This window comes from Pteronotus mesoamericanus, unplaced genomic scaffold, assembly GCF_021234165.1.
Source record: "Pteronotus mesoamericanus isolate MK-2021 breed Mesoamerican mustached bat unplaced genomic scaffold, CSHL_Meso_final scaffold_125, whole genome shotgun sequence".
NCBI lineage: Eukaryota > Metazoa > Chordata > Mammalia > Chiroptera > Mormoopidae > Pteronotus > Pteronotus mesoamericanus.
Genome location: NW_026555304.1, coordinates 632,025 through 656,610, shown reverse-complemented (window position 1 = coordinate 656,610; position 24,586 = coordinate 632,025). Strand labels below are relative to the sequence as shown.

General features: G+C 38.5%; 1 protein-coding gene and 1 pseudogene across 3 annotated transcripts in view; both read left to right on the top strand.

Annotated features, from left to right (window-relative positions):
* Positions 1 to 24,586, top strand: part of ZDHHC20 (zinc finger DHHC-type palmitoyltransferase 20) — an 80,415-nt gene that overhangs the window by 49,445 nt on the left and 6,384 nt on the right. The window contains exons 9-13 of one of the 3 annotated variants that reach the window (XM_054587985.1): positions 3,498 to 3,624; positions 11,943 to 12,032; positions 13,477 to 13,592; positions 18,890 to 18,967; positions 20,464 to 24,475. In XM_054587985.1, the coding sequence (XP_054443960.1) occupies positions 3,498 to 3,624; positions 11,943 to 12,032; positions 13,477 to 13,592; positions 18,890 to 18,927 (371 nt within the window). In that variant the 3' untranslated portion in view covers positions 18,928 to 18,967; positions 20,464 to 24,475. Of the gene's footprint in view, positions 1 to 3,497; positions 3,625 to 11,942; positions 12,033 to 13,476; positions 13,593 to 18,889; positions 18,968 to 20,463; positions 24,476 to 24,586 lie in introns of those variants that run through there. The other 2 variants (XM_054587986.1, XM_054587987.1) reach the window with 2 other exon arrangements.
* LOC129082320 (coatomer subunit gamma-1-like) lies at positions 8,070 to 10,865 on the top strand (annotated as a pseudogene).

The window sequence follows — 24,586 nt, the reverse complement described above, 5'->3', positions numbered from 1 at the left end:
TTAGCTCATTTTTAAAAGTGAAAATATAGGAGAAGAATTCAATAAAGTATTAATTGGACAAACGTTTCGAAAACAAGGTGATGTGGCATTGCTCGAACTGAGTTGCTGGCAAGTAAGCAGCATCATTGTGCTATCATTGAAATATTTAGGTATTGGCTAAGGTACCATGTTTTATAAGAAAGTTAAAGCCTGCTTTGCCATCTAAAGCTATGTGTCTGCCAGGTGAATTAGAAAAGGACAGATTTTAATATAGAAAGATGAAGATATTTTATGGAGACTTTTAGATGTTTTCATTGTTGGATCATTTTAAACTTGTCCAGCTGAGTCACATGAGGGAAGATGGGTCTCCAGAGTAAAGGATTTCTATGCTATTCCTACCTCAGCTCACTCTTCACTATTGAGTTCTCCACTTCCATCATGCCTTCATTCCCTTTCCATGTAAATAAATTCTATTATATCCATTAATTAATTAGTTTTCATCTTGATAGAATCTCCTCCCATTGTCTTATCTTTAATCAGAGATGAAAAAGTGCAGCCTACATGCAAAGTTTAGCCCTTAAGATCTTCCACAACAGCTAAAAACTTGGAGATGTTGCATAGAAAAGTAGATTTCTTGTTTCAAAACTGATTAATCTGGTATTGTGTGTCCTTTTCTCTACCCAGCATCATTCAGTTAGAACTAAGTAGCAGCTGGCTCCTTTAAATGAGGCATGAACACTAATTTGCCATAGTTTCCACCCAAACCATGTGGGGTTTTGAGAGGCCAGTGCTTTTTAGGAAATTTATTGTTCCTTTTAGACAGTGTTTTCCAAACTTTTTTTTTGCCAGTGACTACAGTAAGAAATTCATCATCTTTTTTTATAACCTAATGCATACAAATATTTATAAGCAAATATTTATATTTATGTAAATAAGCAAAAATTTCACACAATATTATTCAGCTCTACTATGTGCAGTGTAGGTTAATATTTTCTGTTCTAGTTCCTTAAATAGTTCCATGGTTATAAACCACTGAATTATTTTGCAGCCTGTTAAGGTATTTTAACCCATACTTTGAAAATACATGCCCTGGCCAGTGTAACTTAGTTGGTTGGGCATCATCCCTCAAACTGAAAGGTTGCCAGTTTGATTCCTGGTTAGGGCAACATGGCTGGGTGGCAGGTTTGATCCTCTGGGGAGCGTACAGAAGGGGGCCAACCGATGTTACCCTCTCACGTCAATGTTTCTCACCCATTCTTTCTCCCTCCCTTCTCGTCTCTATAAAAAAAAAAAAGTATTTAAAAGACAAAATGTTACCCTAGCACAGCACTTTCCCTTACAGCCTCCTCCTCCACACCCCTGGCTTTAGCTGGTATTCCACTGCTACTCCCAAATTGTGTCTTTCTGTTCTTTGAAGTTATCTTATTCTGTCCTTTGGAGTATCACCTCTACCCTTCTTCATAACTGTCATCTACATACCTTAAGATAATTTCCCCATGTTAATAGTTTCTGTCATCAGCCCTGGCTGGCGCGGCTCAGTGGATTGAGTGCCAGCCTGCGAACCAAAGGATCGCTAGCTTGATTCCCAGTCAGGGCACATGCCTGGGTTGTGGACCAAGTCCCCAGTTGGGGGTGTTTAAGAAGCAACCACACATTGATGTTTCTCTCCCTCCCTTCCTCTCTCTCTAAAAATAGATGAATAAAATCTTTTTTTAAAAAAGAGTTTCTGTTGTTAAACTATTAGTATCCCAAATAGGCAATCTGGTCCCTTTGATTCTATAACTAAATACTGAATCTTGTCATTGCTTGAAATTGAAGAGTCCCTGAATTTTCAACTTCAATTTCTATTCTCTGAGCCTAGTCTTTGTCCTTTCAGCTCTCTTTTCTGTACTCTAATTCCTTTTTTTAGATTACTGAGTTATCTTTTTTCCAACACCTTTCTTCCAAGTGTTTCTTTCCCTTCTGATTTCATTTCCCACCCTTTTCCATTCTAGATCCTATAATATTGAATAAATGCCTTTAATAATTCTTGAGAACACCCTCATGTTACACTTGGCCCCTAAGCTTTCTCCTGTAATGTATTTGCTGATCCATGACCTGGGTTACTGTAGCTGTCAATTTTATCTACATGTGCATCTGAGCTATAGAAAGCTGGTAAAGGCAACCTCACTCCCATAGAGATTGTTACAACTAAAGATGAAAAGTCCAACCTTCACTTGGGCCCTCACCTCTATGTGGCAGTAATGTCATGTTTCTGATCAGGTTGGTCTCCCATTACCTACTACAGTTATTCCAGACTTTCACCATTCTAATTTTCTTACCCATTTTGTGAGTCCTACAAAGAATTAGAAGTTGTCACAAGCAAATTCTTATCTTCTTAACTTTATAACCTCACACAAACATTTCTACTTTCAAACCCATCACTGTTACCCTTCTCTGACTTCTGAAGATATCTTTTCTAGAATCTAAGGGTAATCTTTAGTACTCTTCTAGAGCTCATCCCATTTCTTTTAGAATTTTCTTCCATCAATTTTTGCATTACTTTTCTGTATTATTATCTTTCCCAAACAGTCTCTCCATGGCTTTTTAGCCTTACCTTATAAAACATGCTGAAGTGTAGTCTATTTATAAAGTTAAAACAAAACAAAACAAAAACAACTCTTCTTTCGGGAGGGGTGTGAAACTTAAGTCTTTCTCTAACCCTCACCCTGCATCACTTTACAATCAAGCTTAAAAGGAGAGTCTTTAGCCCTGGCTGGTATGGCTTAGTGGATTGAGTGCAGACGTGCAAACCAAAGGGTTGCTGGTTTGATTCCTAGTCAGGGCACATGCCTGGGTTGCCAGCCAAGTACCCAGTAGGGGGTATGCAAAAGGGAACCACCTATTGATGTTTTCTTTCCCCCTCCCTTCCCCTCTCTCTAAAAATAAATAAATAAAATCTTTTAAAAAAAAGAACGCTCTTTAATTACCGTCCGCTTTCTTACCTGTTATTCCTTGCCCAAAATCATTCTCAAGTATTACTTCTTCATGTTTCACCTTACCCTACCATTCCCCCCGCCCCCAAAAAACACACATATCTCTATCACATTTTAATTTTGTTAGACTTTGGTTCTTTGGTAAGAATTTCATCTAATTTATCTTTGGATCTCAAACACTTGGTAATGTGCCATCAGGCACAGAGTAGGAAGTGTATAAATAATTAATGGAGTTGAAGAGTATGAGAATATTAACAAAGAAAAGAAAAATAAGATATATTAGATACACTTTAGAAGATTTTCAGTAATATTAGATAATTATTTTGACATTTTCATTTTATAAGGGTAATGAAATATTCAGAGGTGATGTTTTTCTGTAGTGTTTCAGAAATTTATCTTTTGATACATATATATTGTTTATTTTTAAGTTATATTTACAGCTTCTGATATTAAAGATATAAAACAAGAAAATTGGTACTTCATTCCTCATGTGATTGTAAATAGAATAACTTTTTTTTTTTTTTTAATGTACACACATAACAGAATCATTCCGTGCACCTACATTTTCATATGGACCTGATGGAAATGGTTTCTCACTTGGATGCAGTAAAAATTGGAGACAAGTCTTTGGCGATGAAAAGAAATACTGGCTACTTCCAATATTTTCAAGGTAATTTATAAATTGCAGGTGTCAGAAATTATGGGTATTATAGTTAAATGTCTTCAGATTCAGAGGATAAAATATATAATGACATTCTTAGCTTTAAGAATGAAAACCAAGAAAAAACCTGATTATATAAAATATTGTTTTGGTTTTTTAATTAAAGAAGGTAAAAGAGAGTTTGGGCATGTATTTGAATGCAAAGTTGAAAAAAGATGATTCATAAAAAATAAGAATCACCTTAAGGATCCCAAAACACCAATTCAAAAGATCCTATGCACCCCAGTGTTCATAGAAGCACAATTTACAATAGCCAAGTGCTGGAAGCAACCTAAGTGCCCATCAATAAATGAGTGGATCAAAAAACTGTGGTACATTTACACAATGGAATACTATGTAGCAGAAAGACAGAAGGAGTTACTACCTTTCACGACAGCATGGATGGAACTGGAGAGCATTATGGTAAGTGAAATAAGCCAGGGGATGAAAGGCAAATACCATATGATCTCACCTATAAGTGGAATCTAATCAACAAAACAGACAAGCAAAAAGCTCTTAACCAGCAACATTGAAAGAAAAAACAAACCAACAGTACTGAGAGGGAAGGAGAGAGGGGGGTAAAGGGGAAAAGAAGGGGAAGGGTCAAAACACGGATTATGTATAAAGGACCCATGGACAAAGCCAAAGTCGGGGAGTATTGAGGGTGGGATGTAGGGGTGGGTGGGGTAGGGGAAAGTGGTGGGAAAATGGAGACAAATGTATTTGAAAACTAAGAAAAAAACAGAGTCACTCTTTTTCCTTCAAAATGAAAGTAAGTTGTTTGAAGTAGAGAAACATAAGGACTTAATGAGCTTCTGGCCAAAATGGAGGCATAGGTTGATACACATCACTTCCTCACACAACCAAAAGAAGGATAACAACCAATTTAAAAACAAAAAAGAACCAGAACTGCCAGAAATTCGAAATGTATGGAAGTCCAACAACCAAGGTGTTAAAGAAGAAAAGTTCATCCAGACCAGTAGGCGGGGCAGAGACCAGCAGCTCGGGAGGAGAGGACCTAGTAAGGTGGTGGCTGGTGGATGGGGCAGTCCCACATTTGCATGCAGAGAAACCAGGAGGAACAACTGGGGAGCGAGATAGACCACACAATCCAGGGTTCCAGCACAGGAAAAAAAAAGCCTCAAAACCTCTGGCTGTAAAAACCTGTGGGGATTACAGCAGTCGGAGAAACTGTTGGTCTCACAGGAGAATCCGTTGGACAGACCAGCCCGCCCACCCAGGAATCAGCACCAGGTCAGCACCTGAAAGGACACAGTGCACTTTTGGGTAGTGGAGGAAGTGACTGAAAGTAGGGTGAGAGCAGAACAAGCAGCATTGTTCCCTTCTCTGATTCCTCCCCAACATATAGCACCACAACAAAGCCAAGTGGGTTGCCCTGCCCTAGCGAACACTTAAGGCTCCGCCCCTTAAAACGTAACAAATTCACCAAGACAAAGACATGTAGCCTAAATGAAAGAACAGATCAAAACCCCAGAAAAAGAACTAAGCAACAAGGAGATAGCCAACCTATCAGATGCAGAGTTCAAATCAGGATATTCACAGAAATGATTGAGTATGGCCACAAAATGAAGAAGTGAAGGTTATACAAAGTGAAATAAAGAAAAATATACAGGGAACCAATAGCAAAGGGAAGGAAACCAGGATTCAAATCAACTATTTGAAACAGAAGGAAGAAATAAAAATTCAATCGGAACAGAATGAAGAAACAAGAATTCAAGAAAGCAAGGAGAGGCTTAGGAACTCCTGGGACAACTTAATGTTTCAACAACCAAATCATAGGGTTGCCAGATGGAGAAGAGAAGAGCAAGAAATTGAAAGCTTATTTGAAAAAATCATGAAGGAAAACTTCCCCAGTCTGGCATAAGAAATAGACATGCAAGTCCAGGAAGCTCAGAAAGTCCCAAATAAGTTGGACCCCCAAGGAAGAGCACACCAAGGCACATCATAATTAAATTACCCAGGATTAAAGATAAGGAGAGAATCTTCAAAGCAGCAAGAGAAAAGGAGACAGTTACCTACAAAGGCGTTCCCATGAGACTGTAAGCTGATTTTTCAAAAGAAACCTTGCAGGCAAGAAGGGGCTGAAAAGAAGTATTCAAAGTGATGAAAAACAAGGGCCTACATCCAAGATGACTCTATCTAGCAAAGCTATCACCTAGAATGGAAGGACAGATAAAGTGCATCCCAGATAAGATGAAACTAAAGGAGTTCATCATCACCAAGCCCTTATTATATGAAATGTTAAAGGACTTACCTAAGAAAAAGAAGAAGATCAAAACCATGAACAGTAAAATGACAGCAGACTCACAACTATCAACAACTGAATCTAAAAAACAAAAACAAAGTAAGCAAACAATTAGAAGAGGAAGAGAGTCACAGAAATGGAGCCATATTAAGAGTTATCAGCAGGGAGGAGGTGGGAAGAGAATGGGAGAAAAGGTACAGGGAGTAAGCAGCATAAACAGTATGTACAAAATAGGGGAGGTAAGAATAGTATAGGAAATGAAGAAGCCAATGAACTTATATGTATCACCCATGGACATAAAAGTAAGGCAACGAGGGTAAGGGTGGTTCCAGTCGGAGGAGGCTAAAGGGAGAAAAAATAATGGGAAAACTGTAATAGCATAATCAATAAAATATATTTTAAAAAAGAATGTATTACTTACTAGACATATCTTTAAAAATTCCATCACAGATTACATATCGTTTTGTCTTAAAGAAGACCCAACACAAAATGTAATTTTTACTCAAATCTAAGTGAGAATATATGCTTGAGATGTTATATAATTTCCTTTTACATCCAAAATCATAGCTGTCCTAGGCTACCTGTATACAAAATTCGTTATAGAATAGGAAAAAATACTTGAAGTTCGAGCGACATATTTGTGAGTTTTGTAGGTTTCTAAATTAACTTCATTGCCTATTTTTGTGTGAAAGTGAGTTATTTTGCCTTTATTTTTAAAAGATTTTTCCTTTATGTAGTATTCTACATGTTTCTTCATTGTCTTCTGGCTTGCATTTTTTCTGATGAGAATTTTGTGGTAACTCACCTTTTTTATTGTCTGTTACGTGTCTTTTCTTTGGCTGCTTTTAAGATGTTCTGTTTGTAAATAGTTCATTAAATTTGGTTTTGATATGCCTTGTTAAAGTTTTCTTGTGTTCTTGTGCTCAGGAAGAGTTGAGCTTCCTGGATCTGTGATTTTATAACTTGCGTAAGATTTGGAAAATATTTCACCCACTATTTCTTCAACTATTTCTTCTCTCATGCCCCTCTCCTCGTTACTGCAGGGACACCAATAACATGTATATACTCATAGAAGTTCTAACCACAGCTCATTGACACAATGTCCATTTTTTGTTTTTGTTGTCTTTTTCCTGTGTGTCATTGGGTGTACCCTGTTACTGTATCTTCAAGAGACAATCTGTTCTGTGTACTGTGTATCTCTTGTCTTCTGCATTGCAAGGTTTTCCACTCTGGATTCTGGTTGGAACACAGACTTTTATTTTTGAAGGTTTTGTTCTCCAAACAAAGAGATTTCAGCATCTTCTTTAAAGATGAGGTTCCATTATCTTCTCACTTGTGACAAGAACTTATCTTTATTGCACTGTTCATAAATTTCCCGCTGGCTACTTTGAAGATTTTATCTTTTTTGGCTAGTTTTATGCAGTTTGATGATAATGTTCCTTGTATGGTTTTCTTTATGTTTGTCTTTCTGGGCTTCATTAGGAATCTTAAATCTGACTAGAGTTTTCATAAAATTTGAGTAATTTTCACCATATGTCTTCAGTTGTTTTTGCTGCCTGCTTATATTCTCCCTGTGCCCTCCCCCCACTAGCTTTTCAGATACTGATACTGATAAATGTACATATGTTAAATTGCTTGATTGTGACTCACAGCATTGCTGTCCTGTCCTGCCCCCTCTACCCCTCCTCATCTTTTTTCTTTGCTTTAGTTTGGATAGCTTCTACTGCTATGCTATGTTTGTAAGTTCTTGGTCTTTTCTTCTGTAATGTTTACTCTACTGTGAAGCTAATCCAGTTAATTTTTCATTTCAGATATTTTTCAGCTGTAGAAGTTTAGTTTGGTTCTTTTTTTTCTCTTACATTTCTCTGTTCATTATATCTGCTTTTTCCTGTTAGTTCAGAGACATTTACAATCACCATTTTAAAGTAATAGTTTCTAATTCTTTTCTATTGACTATTTTTTTTCTTAATTGTGTTAACAGTTGACTTTGAGGATGGTGGAGGTTAAATGGTGGAGGGATTGAGCAAAAATGAGAAAGGACTCATGGACATGGACAACAGTGTGGTGATTGCTGAGGGAGGGGGTATAAAGGTACTAAGTGGTAATGGGAAAAAATACAATAAAAATTAAGTTTAAAAAAACACATAAAAATATTTTTTTAAAACCACAACCAACTACCCACATAGCAGAAAATAAAGGTAGAGGTGCAGAACCGCCATCAGATCACCGCTAGTAGCCTTGGCAGTCCAGCAGAAGGCACCTGCTTTGCGCCCTGCCAGCACCACCATGCTGAAGAAATTCAACAAGAAAGACAAGGAATCGGGTGGAGGCTCCAACCCATTCCAGCACCTTCAGAAGAGTGCAGTACTCCAGGAGGCCCGTGTATTTAATGAAACTCCCATCAACCCTCGGAAATGTGCTCACATTCTCACCAAGATCCTTTACCTCATAATAAACCAGGCAGAGCACCTGGGGACCACTGAAGCAACTGAGGCCTTTTGTGCCATGACCAAGCTCTTTCAGTCCAATGATCCCACCCTCCGTCAGATGTGCTACTTGACCATCAAAGAGATGTCTTGCATTGCAGAAGATGTCATCATCGTCACCAGTAGCCTGACAAAGGACATGACTGGGAAAGAAGACAGCTACCGGGGCCCGGCTGTGCGAGCCCTCTGTCAGATCACTGATAGCACCATGCTGCAGGCTATTGAGCGCTACATGGAACAGGCTATTGTGGGCAAGGTGCCCAGTGTCTCCAGCTCTGCCCTGGTGTCTTCCCTGCACCTGTTGAAGTGCAGCTTCGACATGGTCAAGTGCTGGGTGAATGAGGCCAGGAGGCGGCATCCAGTGATAACATCATGGTCCAGTACCATGCACTGGGACTCCTATACCATGTACATAGGAATGATGACCTGGCTGTCAATAAGATGATTAGCAAGTTCACCCAGCAGGGCCTCAAGTCTCCCTTTGCCTATTGCATGATGATCCGGGTGGCCAGCGAGCAGCTGAAGGAGGACAGCAGCCGCGACAGCCTACTGTTTGACTTCATTGAGAGCTGCTTGCGCAACAAGCATGAAGTGGTTGTGAGGCTGCCTCAGCCATTGTCAATCTGCCAGGCTGCAGTGCCAAAGAGCTGGCCCCATCTGTGTGGGTGCTCCAGCTTTTCTGCAGCTCACCCAAGGCAGCCCTCCGCTATGCCGCTGTCCACACCGTCAATAAGGTTGCCATGAAGCATCCTTCAGCAGTGACAGCCTGCAACCTGGACCTAGAGAACCTGGTCACAGATTCTAATCGTAGTATTGCTACATTGGCCATCACCACCCTCCTCAAGACCGGCAGCGAGAGCAGCATCAACCGCCTTATGAAGCATATCTCTTTTATGTCAGAGATCTCAGATGAATTCAAGGTGGTGGTTGTCCAGGCCATCAGTTCCCTGTGTCAGAAGTATCCTTGAAAACACACTGTCCTTATGAACTTCCTGTTTATCATGCTGCAGGAAGAGGGTGGCTTTGAGTATAAGTGGGCCATCATGGACTGCATCATCAGCATCATTGAGGAGAACTCAAAAAGCAAGGAGACGGGACTGTCACACCTAGGTGAATTCATCAAGGACTGTGAGTTCACTGTGCTGGCCACCCGCATCCTGCATCTCCTGAGCCAGGAGGGGCCCAAGACCAATAACCCCTCCAAGTACATCCGCTTCATCCATAACCGAGTGGTCTTGGAGCATGAGGAGATCCGGGCTGGTGCTGTGAGTGCTCTAGCCAAGTTTGGAGCCCAGAATGAGGAGATGTTACCCAGTATCTTGGTCTTGCTGACAAGGTATGTAATGGACGATGACAATGAAGTCAGGGACCGAGCCACGTTCTATCTCAATGTCCTGGAGCAGAAGCAGAAGGCCCTCAATGCTGGCTATATCCTAAATGGTCTGACCGTGTCCATTCCTGATTTGGAAAGAGCTCTACAGCAATATACTCTAGAACCATCGGAAAAACCTTTTGACCTCAGGTCTGTGCCCTTGGCCACCACACTCATGACAGAACAAAAAACAGAAAGCATCCCCATCGCAGCAGCCAAGCAGCCTGAGAAAGTGGCAGCTACCCGACAGGAGATCTTCCAGGAGCAGTTGGCAGTGGTGCCGGAGTTCCATGGGCTGGGGCCCCTCTTCAAGTCCTCGCCTGAGCCTGTGGCCCTCACTGAGTCAGAGACAGAGTATGCCATCCACTGCACTAAACGCACCTTCACTGACCACATGGTGTTCCAGTTTGACTGCACGAACACACTCAATGACAAGACTTTGGAGAATGTCACAGTGCAGATGGAGCCAACTGAGGCCTATGAGGTGCTCTGTTACGTGCCTGCCCGGAGCCTACCCTACAGCCAGCCTGGAACCTGCTACACGCTGGTGGCACTGCCCAAGGAAGACCCTACAGCTGTGGCCTGCACATTCAGCTGCATGAAGAAGTTCACTGTCAAGAACTGTGACCCCACCACTGGTGACACTGATGCGAAGGCTATGAGGATGAATATGTGCTGGAAGATCTGGAAGTCACTATAGCTGATCACATTCAAAAGGTTATGAAGCTGAACTTCGAAGCTGCCTGGGATGAGGTAGGAGATGAGTTTGAGAAGGAGGAAACATTCACCTTATCTACCACCAAGACACTTGAAGATGCTGTGTGAAACATTGTGAAATTCCTGGGAATGCACCCTTGTGAGAGGTCAGACAAAGTGCCAGATAACAAGAACACCACACATTATTCGTGGCCGGTGTGTTCCGGGGTGGTCACAACATCCTTGTGCATTCTCGGCTGCTGCTTTTCGACAGTTACGATGCAGGTGACAGCCAGAAGTTCATAGGAGCTGCCAGTAGATATCATCTTGGCATCTGTGGGCTGAGGCCAGCCTGTATAGACCCTACCCCTACCCTTTCCCCCCAACACAATGCAGAAGTCACACCTTCCTCGATATACCCAGGGGAAATTCCTTCCTAAGCCTCTGTATTCAAAAACAATTAGGAATCATTGGGATTTTTTTTTTTTAACTTAACCTTTACCCCAGGACTGTTGGGGGGTAACTTTTTTTTTTTTTTTAAGGATGATTTTAGTTTCTATTAGAACTTGCTGCCCTTCCTACCGGAGGACATCCCAAGTTAATAAAATGCTCGCATCTCTTGAATTTTTCCCGAGAGAAACCAACTTATCCCTATCGATAAATCAGCATGTATTTAGTGGGAAAAAAAAAAAAGGAAAGATCTTACAACATTAAAATATAAAGCAAGCTAAATCTAAGACCTGAGAAAAAACTAAAAATTTTAGAGGAAACTTTATAAGACTATGGGTATGTATAACTTGGGAGCTAAGGAAACTATTTTAATCAAAATGCAAAACCCAAAAGCTATAAATATAAAATTCCACATATCCTACTACATAAAAAAGTAACTTTTTGTATGTGAGAAAAAGGTGTGAAAACAATACAAAGTAGACAAAATAGATTGGGGAAAATTATTTGTAATGTGAGTGACAGATAAAGCATTAATATCTAACAGAGCATTCACAAATTTGTATTTAAAAAACACAAATTGTTCAGTCCTGTCCGTGTGGGCTTTATATATTTAATGTCTCCAAAGATATTATCCTTAAAGATTGACAGTATGCTTTTTTTAGTTATTTAAATGTCCTGTAGTATGTTTATTTTGTTTTGTTTTTATTGTGATTTAATTGATGTATACTACTACATTAGTTTCAGGGGCATAATGAAACATAATGATTCAATATATGTATATATTATTAAATGATCACCATAATAAATCTAGTTAATGCCCATGAAAAAGAAAAAAAGAAAACTTTTTTTTTCATGGAAGATAATTATACTCTTAATTAGAAATCTTAGGAAATTTTTTTTCAAATGACAAGTTATGATAATTTCTTTATACCATGTCTCTGAAAATTGGGAGTTAAATTTGATCACTTTGATTAACTTAATATAATTTAAATTATTACTGATATTTTTTATTATGCAGTTTGGGTGATGGTTGCAGTTTTCCAACTCGCCTTGTGGGAATGGATCCAGAACAAGCTTCTGTTACAAACCATAATGAATATGCCAGAAGGTGTGCTTCTTGTCATTTAATTTTTTTAGTATTCATTATAAAGTAAACTCTATATATGTGTGATATATACACATCTTATAGATAAATACAATAGTAATTTAGCAAAAGAGAAACACCATTTAAATTTTTTAACTGAGGGTTAATATGTAATAATATATGTCCACTTATAAATTATATTATTATAGGCTTAAGCATGTGTACTTACTGTGCTTCGGATAACGATACTTTTTATCATCCAAACCAGAACAGTTTTCTGAATAAGAGAATGCTTGCCCTTAACTATGTAAACTAGAACAGTCACATAAAACTGGAAATGTGTGGGTAAAAAAGGAAGCATCACTGCTCTGAATATACTGCATCTTCCTAGAAACTAAGACATTTCTTCCTTCAAGATTTTATTTAGTTGGCTTATGTGCTCTATTTTTTTCAAAGAAATTAGTCATGGTTCTATTCACCATTTTATTTTAATAAGCACATTTTAACTATTGTGAAAATAATACTAAGGATTCAAAAATAGAAATATAAAATTTTCTCATTCATTCATCTTAGAGGATATTTTCTCCATATTTGCATGGCAGACACACTAATTCACACATTCAGTGTACATTTTAAGTGATATTTTAATGAAGATAGAGATACTTCTGTCAAAGTGATAAAGTTGGGACTTATTTACTACAGAAATTAGTTGTGGGGGTGAAGGGATTATTAAGTACAAGCTCGCACATTAACGTCAGGAGTATGTAGCTTTAGAACCTAAGGTGTTAAGACCTTAGGGCTCCAGCATTTATTGTGAGTCTAAACATGTCATTTAAACTACCGGAGCCTCAGTTTCCAGGTATACTGACCTGCAAGGTTTTTTGTGAAGGTTGAGATAATGTGTATACAGCACTTAGCACAGTGTCTGGCCCATAGTAGGTACACAATAAATACTAGCTCCCTTTTCCTACTTTTTTCATTCCTCTATTCCCTCCCTCCCTGGATCTGTTAGCTGTTAGCTAGAAAAATAAGTCTACGTTAAGTCACTTAATCATTTTTTTCCCCATTAGATCTAAACTACAGAGGTAGAAAGCAGAAAATTTGGGAAATGACAGGTAATTTTTTTTTGTTGTTCTGGCCACAGACATAGATCCTCACATGTCCTTGTTCTACCGTATAGCTCTTAATTAACATATGTTAAAAATGTTTCAGGCTGGCCTCTGAAGCTTTTTTCTCTTGTCAAATTGTTTTCATTGGCAGTGTTGGAGTACATATTCTTGGATCTGGAGAGCCATTTAATGGAGAATTGGGACATATTTTTCTTTTAAGATAGATTTTTTTTTTCCAGTGTTGAGATCTTTTAAGTTGCACTCACATGTTTAAGAGGAGTACTAATTTGCAGCTTATTAATTAAATATTTTTAATTGAGCATTAAACTGTTTACTAAATTATTTGCTCTTCTTTTCAGTATTGGCTTAAATCAACCCTTTCCTATCAAACCACTTAGTGAATCGAAAAACCGATTGCTAGACAGTGAATCTCAGTGGACAGAGAATGGCTCTGAAGAAAGCACTGTAAGATCAGGTAATACTTGTCATCTGAAAATATTGCTTCATGTGGTTAAAGTGAAACTTGCCAGACTTGATAAGTATACAAAAATCAAAATAATGTGATATTTCAAAATACTAAAGTATGCCCTGGTTGGTGTGGCTCTGTTGGTTGGAGTGTCATGCCATAACCAAAAGGTGTGAGTTCACTTCCCAGTCAGGGTATATACCTGGGCTTCAAGTTCTGGCCCCAGTGCAAGTGTGGGATTGTGCAATTTCTGGTCCAGGCACATGGGATCCTCAGTCCTGGTGTGTATGGGAGACTACCTATCGAAGCCTCTCTCCTGCATTGATGTTTCTCTCTCTCCTTTCCTCTCTCTTTAAAAAGCAATGGGAAAAAAAGTCCTCGGGTAAGAATTAAAAATATTGAAATACTAAAATATGTGAAACTTTTAAATAAAATGTCATATATATGGGGTATTAGTATTTATTGGTAGCTTTTATGGAGAAGAGTGTAGTGGCTATTGCTGTGTCTTGTTTGGTTCACTGTTCTATTTTGTTGTTGTTGTTGTTATCCAGCTGTATATTTCTTTACCTCAGACATAGAAAGTTCTTTTGGCATAATATTCTGCGTAAAACTTAAACAAAGTGAGTTCTGGTCAAGATGGTGGTGTAGGTAAACATGCAGTACTTAGAACCTCCCACAACCACATCAAAATCACAACTAAAATACAGAAGAGCCGTCATTTAGAGTGCCTGAAATCTAGTTGAACAGAAGTCCTGCAACTAAGGATATAAAGAAGCCACCACCTCGAGACTGGTAGGAGAGGTAAAGACATAGAACAGGCTGGTTCCACACCCCAGATGGTGGTTAAAAATTAGGAGGGATATATCAGCTGCAGAGGTCTCTACTAAGGAGCAAAGGTCCTGGCCCCACATCAGACCTCCCAGCCCAGGGTTCCAGTGCCAGGAAGAGAAGTCCCCCATAACATCTAGCTGGATTGTGACTGAGACTGAGGGCTTATGGAGTCCCAGGCATTCCTTTTAAAGGGTCTGCATGGACTTACTCGGACTCACTCCCTCTGAGCTCCAGCACTGGGAGAACAGCTCAAAAGGCTCCAGGGAGATACGGGGAGGCATTGAATTGTTTGGCTTCAGGGTCAGGGCTGGAGAAGCAGCTTCCAGACAAAAGTGCTGGCAGAGGCCATTGGTCCTTTTCAGATCCCTCCCTCACACAGAGCCCTAAGCACCATATCTGAATTTCTGACAACCTGACTAACTCCATTGGCCCTACCCTGCTGATTACCTTAGACACTCCCTCACTGCCCACCATTTGCAGGGCCACCTAAGTCCTTTCCATACAAATAGCCTATTCTGGCTGATGCTTTGGACTTCTGAAAAGTCTCTTAAATAAGCAGCATCTGGCTTCTGCTTACCCCATACCTCTTGCTCCAGACCTGGCACTAACAGCAGCCAGTCTTGGTTTGCAAATTGGCCTTTCCTGGGCAACTCCAAATAAGCACAAGTAACAAGAAACTGCAGATCACTTTGAACCTCATGCTAGGTGGTCCCAGGCGGAGCACAGGCGGTGGGTGACCTGCATCTCTTGGGAAGCCCTAGAGCCAGCACTCCTGGCAGGCAGCTTTAGACCACCCTGGATTATATCTCAGTCTCCTCCGGAGGACACAGACTCCACAGCTAGACTTGGCAGGCAACAAAGCCACACTGAAGTGAGTCCTGCTTAATGGGGTTGGCTGCTGCATAACACCTCCTCTAATGTAGTTGCCAGTCCTCACAGCTGATCAACCTGGGGGTCATTCCTTCCCAGTGGCTTGCCAACAGCAAGCAAAGCTCAACCAATGGGTTGGTCAAAAAGTTTATTTAGTTTTTTCCATAAAATAAAGGGCATATTTTTCTTTTTCTTTTTTAAAATTTTTATTCTATTACAGTTGTCTGAATTTTTCCCCCTTTGCCCTCTCTACCCATCCCACCCCACCCCCCTCTCCCACAGTCAGTCCCCACTCTGTTGTCCATGTCCATAGGTCATTCATACATGTTCTTTGTTTAGTCCCTTCTTCTTTCTGCCATTGCAAAGGGCATATTTTTCATTTTGACCAAAAACTTTATTGATTTGGAACCAGTCAAAAGTGATGGATAAGTGAGAGATTATAAGGATGCTCAATGAACTTAGTGAGAACTTCAACAAACAGGAAACAAAAAATTCAGGTAGAAAACATAAAAAGTTGGTCAGAAATGAAGAATACAATAACTGAAATGAGGAATAGATTAAGGGACTGAATAATAAAATAGGTGAAGCAAAGGATCAGATCAGCAATTCTGAAGATAAGGGAGCAGAAAACAATCAAAACAGCAAAAAGAAAATCCAAAAAGTAAAGATAGTTTAAGGAGTCTCTGGTTCAACTTCAAATATAACAATGTTCACATTGTAGGGGTGCAGGAAGGAAAAGAGAGAGCAAAGAATTGAACACCTATTTGAAAAAATAATGATGGACTACTTCCCTAATCTGGTGAAAAAAAAAATAGGCATACAAGTCCAGAAGTACAGAGTGTCTCAAATAAAATGTACCCAAAGAGACCCCCACCAAGACACATTATAATGAAAGTGCCAAAGGTTAAAGACAGATAGAATCTTAAAAGCAGCATGAGAACAGCAGTTAGTTACTTACAGAGGAGCTCCCATAAGACTGTCAACTGACTGCTCAACAGAAACTTTGCAGGCTAGAAGTGATTGGCATGAAATATTCAAAGTGATGAAAAGCAAGGACCTACAAGCAAGATTACTTGACCCAACAAAGCTATCATTTAGAATCAAAGGACTAATAAACAGCTTCCCAGACAAGAGGGAGTTCATCACCACTAAACTAGTATTATAAAAAATGATAATGGGTCTTATTTAAGAAGAAAAAAAAAGATCAAAAACATGAATAATAAAGTCTCAATAAATACACATCTTTCAATAATTACATTAAGTGCAAATGGATTAAATGCTCCAATCAAAAGACAAACAGTGACTGAATGGATAACAAAACAAGACCCTCACACATGCTGTCAGAAAGATACTCACTTCAGATTGAAAGATACAAAGACTGAAACTAAAGGGATAGAAAAAGATATTTCATGACACTGGAAACAAAAAAAAGTTGGTATAGCAATACTTATACCAGACAAAATAGACTTTAAAATAAGAATCAAAGACAGACCCAGCATCTTCATTTCTCGGTATTTACCCGAAGAAACCCAAAACACTAAATCAAAATACACATACCTCCATATATTCCTTGCAGCATTATTTACTATAGATGAGCTATGGATGTACCTAAGGGTCCATCAGTAAATGAGTGGATAAAGAAGTAGTGGTGCATATATGCAATGGAATATGATTCAGCCATAAAAAATAATGAAATATTACCATCTGCAACAACATGAATGGATCTAGAGGGAATATTGCTGAATGAAATAAGTTAGAGAAACACCAATGCCATATGATTTTACTTATATGTGGAAACAAACGAACAAGCAGAATAGAAACAGACTCATATAACAAAATACTTTAATGGTTGCCATAGGAAAGGGGTTGGGGGTCTGGGTGAAAAAGGTGAAGGGATTATGATGTATAGATTGATAGTTACAGAATAGTCACAGGGATATAAAGTACAGTATAAGGAATCTAGTCAATATTTTAATAACTGTATGATGTCAGATGGGTACTAGATTTATCAGGGTGATCATGTTGTTAAGTTATATAAATGTCTAATCATGCTATTGTACACCTGAAACTACTTAAAACCCATTTATTCTTTAGGGTCCTAGGTTTTGCTTATTTGAAAGTAATTTTTCAAAAAGCATTATGCTCTCACTGCCTTGTTATAAAAAGAGTGCACTTCAGTGTATTTGAACCATTTTTTTAAAAGATTTTTTTTTTTTAGAGAGATGGAGGGAGAGAGAACAAGAGAACCATTGACTGGTTGCCTCTCACATGCCCCCAACTGGGAACCTGGCCGACAACCTAGGCATGTGCCCTGACCGGGAATCAAACCAGTGACCTTTCAGTTCACAGGCCAGTGCTCAATCCCCTGAGCCACATGAGTCAGGGCTATTTTAACCTTTTCTTGATGATGCAATCATTTCATGAATTGTGGATGCATTACTGAACAGTTGATAGGATAGAAGTAGGCTTTTGGGCCCTGGCTGGGTAGTTCAGTTGTTTAGACCATCATCCCAATTTTGCCATGGTTATGGGTTTGATTCCTGATCAGGGCACATACCAGAAGCAACGAATGAATGCATAAATAAGTGGAACAACAAATCAGTCTCTCTCTCTCTCTCCCCCCCCCCTTCCTCTCTCTCCTCCTCCCCTCCCCCCTTTTCCCTCCCCCCTTAACTCTCTCCCCCTTCTCTCTCTCCCTTCTCCCCTTTCGCCCTCCTCCTCCTTCTCCCTTCCTCCCTCACTCCCTTTCTCTGTCTAAAAATCAATCAATAAATAAATTAATATTAAGAAGTGGGATCAGGCCTAGGTCTATAATGTAGTCTGACCATTTACTAGTATTATAGCCTAAAATATATTTGTGGCAGTTCTTAATAATAATAGTAATAACATGGTCATTATCTTCTTTCACTGTAGAAAAATAATTTGGACATTCAGGTCAGTTTGTACTAACTCCAGGAAATACCCTGACACTTTAAAACTTGCTGTCACATTTTCTGATTTTTTTTGTCTTTTTGGATTTTTACAGCATTTAAATTACTCTCTAAAATTAGTGTCATTGAAATCATTAGACTCCTTTTATAAGATGAAGAGAAAGATTCATTTTTTTAAATTCTCATCCAAGGACATGTTTATAGATTTTAGAGTGAGAAAGGAGGGAGGAAAGGAGAGAGGGAGGGGAGGGAGGGAGACACACACAAATACACATTGATGTGAGAGAGAAACATTGATTGGTTGCCTCTTGTACACACCCCAACTAGGCACTGAACCCACAACCTAGGCATGTACTCTGAATGGGAATCAAACCCACAACCTTTTGATTTATGGGACAATGCTCCAACCAACTGGGCCATACCAGCCAGGGCTCTGGTGAACGTCTTTAAAGCCAATTGACATTTTCACAAAAATAAAAATAAAACCAGACTTCTAGCTCTTAGCACTGCTTTCCTTACTTCTGGGTTCCACAAGAAGACAAATGGTTGGCACCATATGCCTATTTAGTGCATACATAAGAGATGCCTTTACTTCAATCACCAGTTTTGCTGTTTAGTCAGAAACTTAATACATTTTCTTTTTTGGTCATGTCATATGTAATTATGTGCTTACAGGGACAAAGAACCATGTTACAGTGGCAATAGAAAATTGAGTACGATGTGTTCATAACTAACTCATTGAATAAGAATAAGGTAAGACAATACAAAAGTAATTTCCTTGTACAAATGCAGTTTATTTGCATATTTCATGATCTTGAAACAATTTGCAAATCAAATTTTTACTCTTTCAGTTATATCAGCAGAATTATGTAGTTCAGGAGAAATCGGAAGACAGCTGCCTATATCATATTTTCCTTACCAACCCTAGCACAATTTTAGTAAATATTTATTGGTAGATTAAAGGAAAAACTAGTAAAATTTATGTAGGATTGGTATGCGGACAACCAACTTTTTTAGTAAACAGTACCTTATTATTTAAGGGAAAAAGGTGACTTTTGGGCACTATTGAAATTTGATCCAGAGAAGTGACAAACATTAAAGGCTGAAAAAAAGACTTAAGAGGTTCATTGATGTTATTTACTTTGTAAAAGAAACAGAAAAAGAGCAATTTACAATAGGGAAGTATGTGGATGAGTCATTCTTTGTGTCCTGGGTCAGGAGCTGTAGTGGGCAGTATCAGTGTATCTGCAGTCTCAGCAATGAGGGTAGTGGCTAACCTTAAGTTGAACTGCAGGGAGGTAGTGAAGTCTATCCTGATGCTAAAGTCAAGGAAGGATACAGCTGCTTGCATTCAATAAGGAGCTGAGCTCAGTACTCAGTGGCATCCTGTGAAGGTGTTCAATTTTCGATAAACCTACTTAGAGCTATGTTTTGGTTACCTGTTGCTCTGTAACGAACAGCTCACAAGTCTAGCAGCTTCGGACAACACACATTCATGACCATAGTTCCTGTTGTCATGAGCTCATTTTTTAAAAGGGCTGTCATCTGCAGTCGCAGGGAGGCCTCTGCTTCCTTGCATGACATTTGTCGCAAGCATTCAGTTCCGTACCAAGGACCTCCCCACACCCAGTCCAGAGTTATGCCAGAGCCTGAGACCCATACAGAATCAGAATACAGGCACTCAGTCTGGACTCTGAAGATGAGCACCAGGAGCATTTGTAGTGGTCACAGTCCTGGTCAGTGCCACTGACAGCTGTGGCTGTGGTACAGCATGTGGGTCTCAGATGAGAGTCCTTAGTCCTGGATTTGTTTTTTCTTACTGTAGGTGGGCTGGTGGCTGCTGCCAGTGGTGGTGGAAAATCCCCAGCTGAAGTTCCCTGAACTGTTGCCAAGGGTCTTTCCTAACCCCCGCAGCAGTCTTAGGAAGGTGGATAAGATGTCTTCTCAGGTCATGTCCCAGTTAACAGTAAGGGAGAACCCTGAGAATATGCCTGTTGTAAAATACTCTTCTGATGCTTCGGGGGAAGAAAGGCAGTGATATCCCCTTTTTACTGCTTATAAAAATCCTTATTGTCATTATAGTATAATAGTATTAAGGTATTTCTTTCCTATTTAGTAGTATTAAAGCATTTCTTTCCTATTTTGTTAGTAGTTTTATACCTTAGCCCACAGAACCACTTACTAAATCTTGTATTCAGAAATGTAAAAGCAAATTTTAACCAATAACTCAGTTGTTTTTGGTTTTATAGGTTTATAAAGAACATATTATGGACTGATATTTTCAGTATTATTTGCAAGAAAATTGTCAATGGGATGAAATATTTGAAGTATAGCAAAAGATATATTTTTTTCAAAAGAAGCCTTTGTACAGATCGCTGAATCCACAGAAGCGCTACTTTAGGACAGAACGGGAAGATGCCTTAATCTTAAATAATTTCAACAATGACTTACAGCTACAAAAGTGACTTAATTTTACTTTGCAAATAACACCTGTTATGAGATGTTATAATGGGTTAGATCACATGGTAACATGGCATATGTATTTTTGGATACCTAAGTTACGCTATCAGAGTTGTTTTCTTAGTGTCCATGTGAACTGTGACTGCAGAAACACAAGCTTAAAAAACTTGTCTTAATTGAAGTACATCTGGGGCAGTTTGGTGGCTAAAAGTGAATGATAATATCCAAATCACTGTTGCTTGTACTATGTAAGGAAAAGAAAAGAGCTGTTTTTTAAAAATTGAGTGTTTGGTAATTTATAATTACTGTTTTATACTTTTCAACATTTTTAATAAAGGTTTTTTATTGTTGGCTCTACAGTAACACTCATAAGGGTTAAGATATCTAAATATAATGATTTAAAACATGGAGCACATTTGAATAATTCATTGAAGGCTTAGTTCTGAGCATCAATACAACAATTTGTATTATGTGCTTAAAGCTTAAAGAAAACTTGGCAGTTTAAGAAATATTTTTGTTTCTCTCTGCTTTAAAATTACTTTCTGTTAAATTTTTATTAGTATACTCGCAAGCAAACACAAAGGTACGTGTGCTGTAGAAATATTGGACAAAGTAGAAATAGGCAGAAGTGGCCAGAAGAAAAGTGAAGAAAAAGATAGACAGGCTGTTGTAAGCTGTTAAAAATATTTTCAGTCCTAAGGTATGTAGAATGCAACATGTTATTAAATTGACTTTGAAATTTCAATTTAGGTAATGAAAAATTACTTTAGAACTTTTTACAGTAATCCTATTAACAGCTTTAACAGTGACTTAAAATGCAGTTTCATAGGGTGAAACTGTTTAGGATCATGCTTCTCTCAGCAAAGAAATTTTACTTGAGTAGCCATTTGAAACTTTCAGTCTCTGACAGGTAGAGTTCGCTGTTAAAAGCAAAATATAAGATCTGAACTACTAACAGCAACTTCTTGCTGCCTAGCCACTACCCTCTTTCCTTTCGAAATCCAGTCTAAGTGGCAAGAATTATTGCATTACTTATAAAGGAAAATACAGTATCTAATAAATGTTAATCCTTGTTTATACTGTTTAGACAAATATACACATACAAACCAAAATAATTGATTGCTTCCAGGAGTGGATAGAAATCTTTTGTGTATGTTGACAATTTTTATTTCTTCATTTGTGAATTATCTGAGAACCTAATAAGTATCCAGCACTGTGCTGCATGTTTAAAAACAAGTACCACAAAATCTTCCAAAGAACCATGCAAAATAAATACCACAGTCTCTATTTTACAGATAAGAAAGCGGAGGCATAAAGATCTTAAGTATCTTCTCAAGGTCACACAGCAAGTAAATGACAAAGTTTTGCTTCAAATTCAGATCAGTGATCCCCAATTTCATGCTCTGACTGCAGTACCACATTGCTTCCCTGAGATAGTTTTGAAATGTATTTTAATAGAGGGGGTAAGATTAAAGAACTCCTTTGCTAGCCATGTAAGGAATATTGTGAGACTGCTTACTTGTGTCTATTTAAAGTTTTGAAGGTAGAGAAGGAATGAATGAGAGACCTTTTCACAATTACAAAATCCAACTGCATCATTTGTATAGACTCTGAAGAGTTAAATGAGTTGCTAGATGCGGTGGTTTAATCAAAAGATGGGACAAAAGAGGGCAAAAAAAATACAAACAGCACAAGAATCTGAATCTTGTCAGATTCATGGCTCTGTGTGCTTTGCACAATGGGTTTCCTGTTTGGATTTCTCTCTGCACGCACCTGGTGACTCTGCTAAAATGTCAGATCCTCTACAAAACCTCACCATTTTTCTTTTTCTTTCTTTTTTTAATTTTTAAAATTTAATTTTTACGGTATTTTTCCCCATTACTATTTAGTCCCTTATCCTCCCCTTCCCCTGGCAATCACCACACCTGTTGTCATGCCCATGCGTTCTTTTTCCTTTTTGCTCAATCCCTGCACCGCCTCACCTCTAGCCTACCCTCACTCGCTTCATCCTGCTCTCCATCTATGAGTCGGTCTCCATTTTCTTTGTAAGTTTAAGTTTCATCATTGGATTCCACATATGAATGAAATCAAATGGTATTCGTCTTTCTCTGACTGGCTTATTTCACTTAGCATAATGTTCTCTAAGTCCATCCATGCTGTCGTAGAAGGTTAAACTGTCCTTCTTTACGGCTGAGTATTATCTCATAGTTGTTTTATCCACTCATCTACTGGTGCACACTTGAACTACTTCTGTATTTTGGCAATTGTAAATAGTGCTGCAGTGAACATAGGGGTGCTTATGTTCTTTCGAATTAGTGTTTTGGGTTCCTTAGGATATATTACCAGAAGTGGGATCACTGGGTCAAAATGCAGACCCATTTTTAAGTTTTGAGATTTCTCCACACTGCTTTCCACAATGGTTGTACAAGTCTGCATTCCCACGAACAGTGCAAAAGGGTTCCCCTTTCTCCACATCCTTGCCAGCACTTGTTTGTTGATTTATTGATGATAGCCATTCTGACAGGTGTGAGATGATATATTATTGTGGTTTTAATTTTCACTTCTCTGATGATGAGTGACATTGAGCATCTTTTCATATGTCTATTAGCCACCTATATGTCCTCTTTGGAGAAGTGTCTCTTCATGTCCTTTGCCATTTCTTAATTGGGTTGTTTGTTTTTTTGGTGTTGAGTTTTGTTAAGTTCTTTATAAATTTTGGATATTATTTTACCACATGTGTTAGCGAATATGTCCTTCCATTCTGTGGGTTGTCTTTTTATTTTGTTGATGATTTCCTTTGCTGTGCAAAAATTTCTTAGTTTGATGTAGTCCCATTTGTTTTATTTTGTTTTTGTTTGTTTCCGTTACCTGGGGAAAGATATCTGATAAAATATTGCTGCAAGCAATGTCCAAGATTTTGCTGCCTATGTTTTCTTCTACAATTTTTATGGTTTTGGGTCTAACATTTAAGTCTTTGATCCATTTTGAATTTATTCCTGTGTGTAGTGTAAGAATGTGTCTCATTTCATTTTTCTGTACGTATCTGTCCAATTTCCCCAAAACCATCTATTGAATAAACTATCGTTAGTTAACCGATTGCATGTGCTTGCTTCCTCTGTCGAATATTAATTGACTATAAAGGTGTGGGTGTATTTCTGAGCTCTATTCTGTTCCATTAACCTACGTGTGTGTTTTTATGCCGGTACCATGCTGTCTGTGGCCTTATACTACAGTTTGATGCTAGGTAGCGTAATTCCTCCAACTTCGTTCTTCATTCTCAAGATACCTGTTGCTATGCGGGGCCTTTTGTGATTCCATATAAATTTTTGAAATATTTGTTCTAGTTCTGTGGAATCTTGTTCTGTGGATTGGAATCTTGATAGGAATTGTGTTCAGTGTATAGATTGCTTTGGGTAGTATGAGTATTTTAATGTTAATCCTCCCTATTCATGAACATGTTATGTGCTTCCACTTATTTGTATCTTACTCAATTTCTTTGTTAGTGTGTTATTGGCATATAAAAATGCAACTGATTTCTTGATATTAATTTTGTATACTGCTACTTTGCCAAATACATTGATCAGTTCTAGTAGTTTCTTGGAATCTCTGGTGTTCTCTATATATAGTATCATGTCATCTGCAAATAATGCCAGTTTTACTTCTTCCTTTTCAATTTGGATGTCTGTTATTTCTTCCTCTTGTCTGATTGCTGTGGTTAGGACTTCAGTACCATGTTGAGTAAGAGAGGTGAAAGCGGTTATCCCTATCTTGTTCCTGATCCTAAGGGGAATGCTTGTAGTTTTTGCCTGTTGACTATGATGCTGGCAGTGAGTTTGTCGTAAATGGCTTTTGTTATGTTTAGGTATATCCCCGCTGATCTCACTTTGTTGAGAGTTTTTATCATAAATGGGT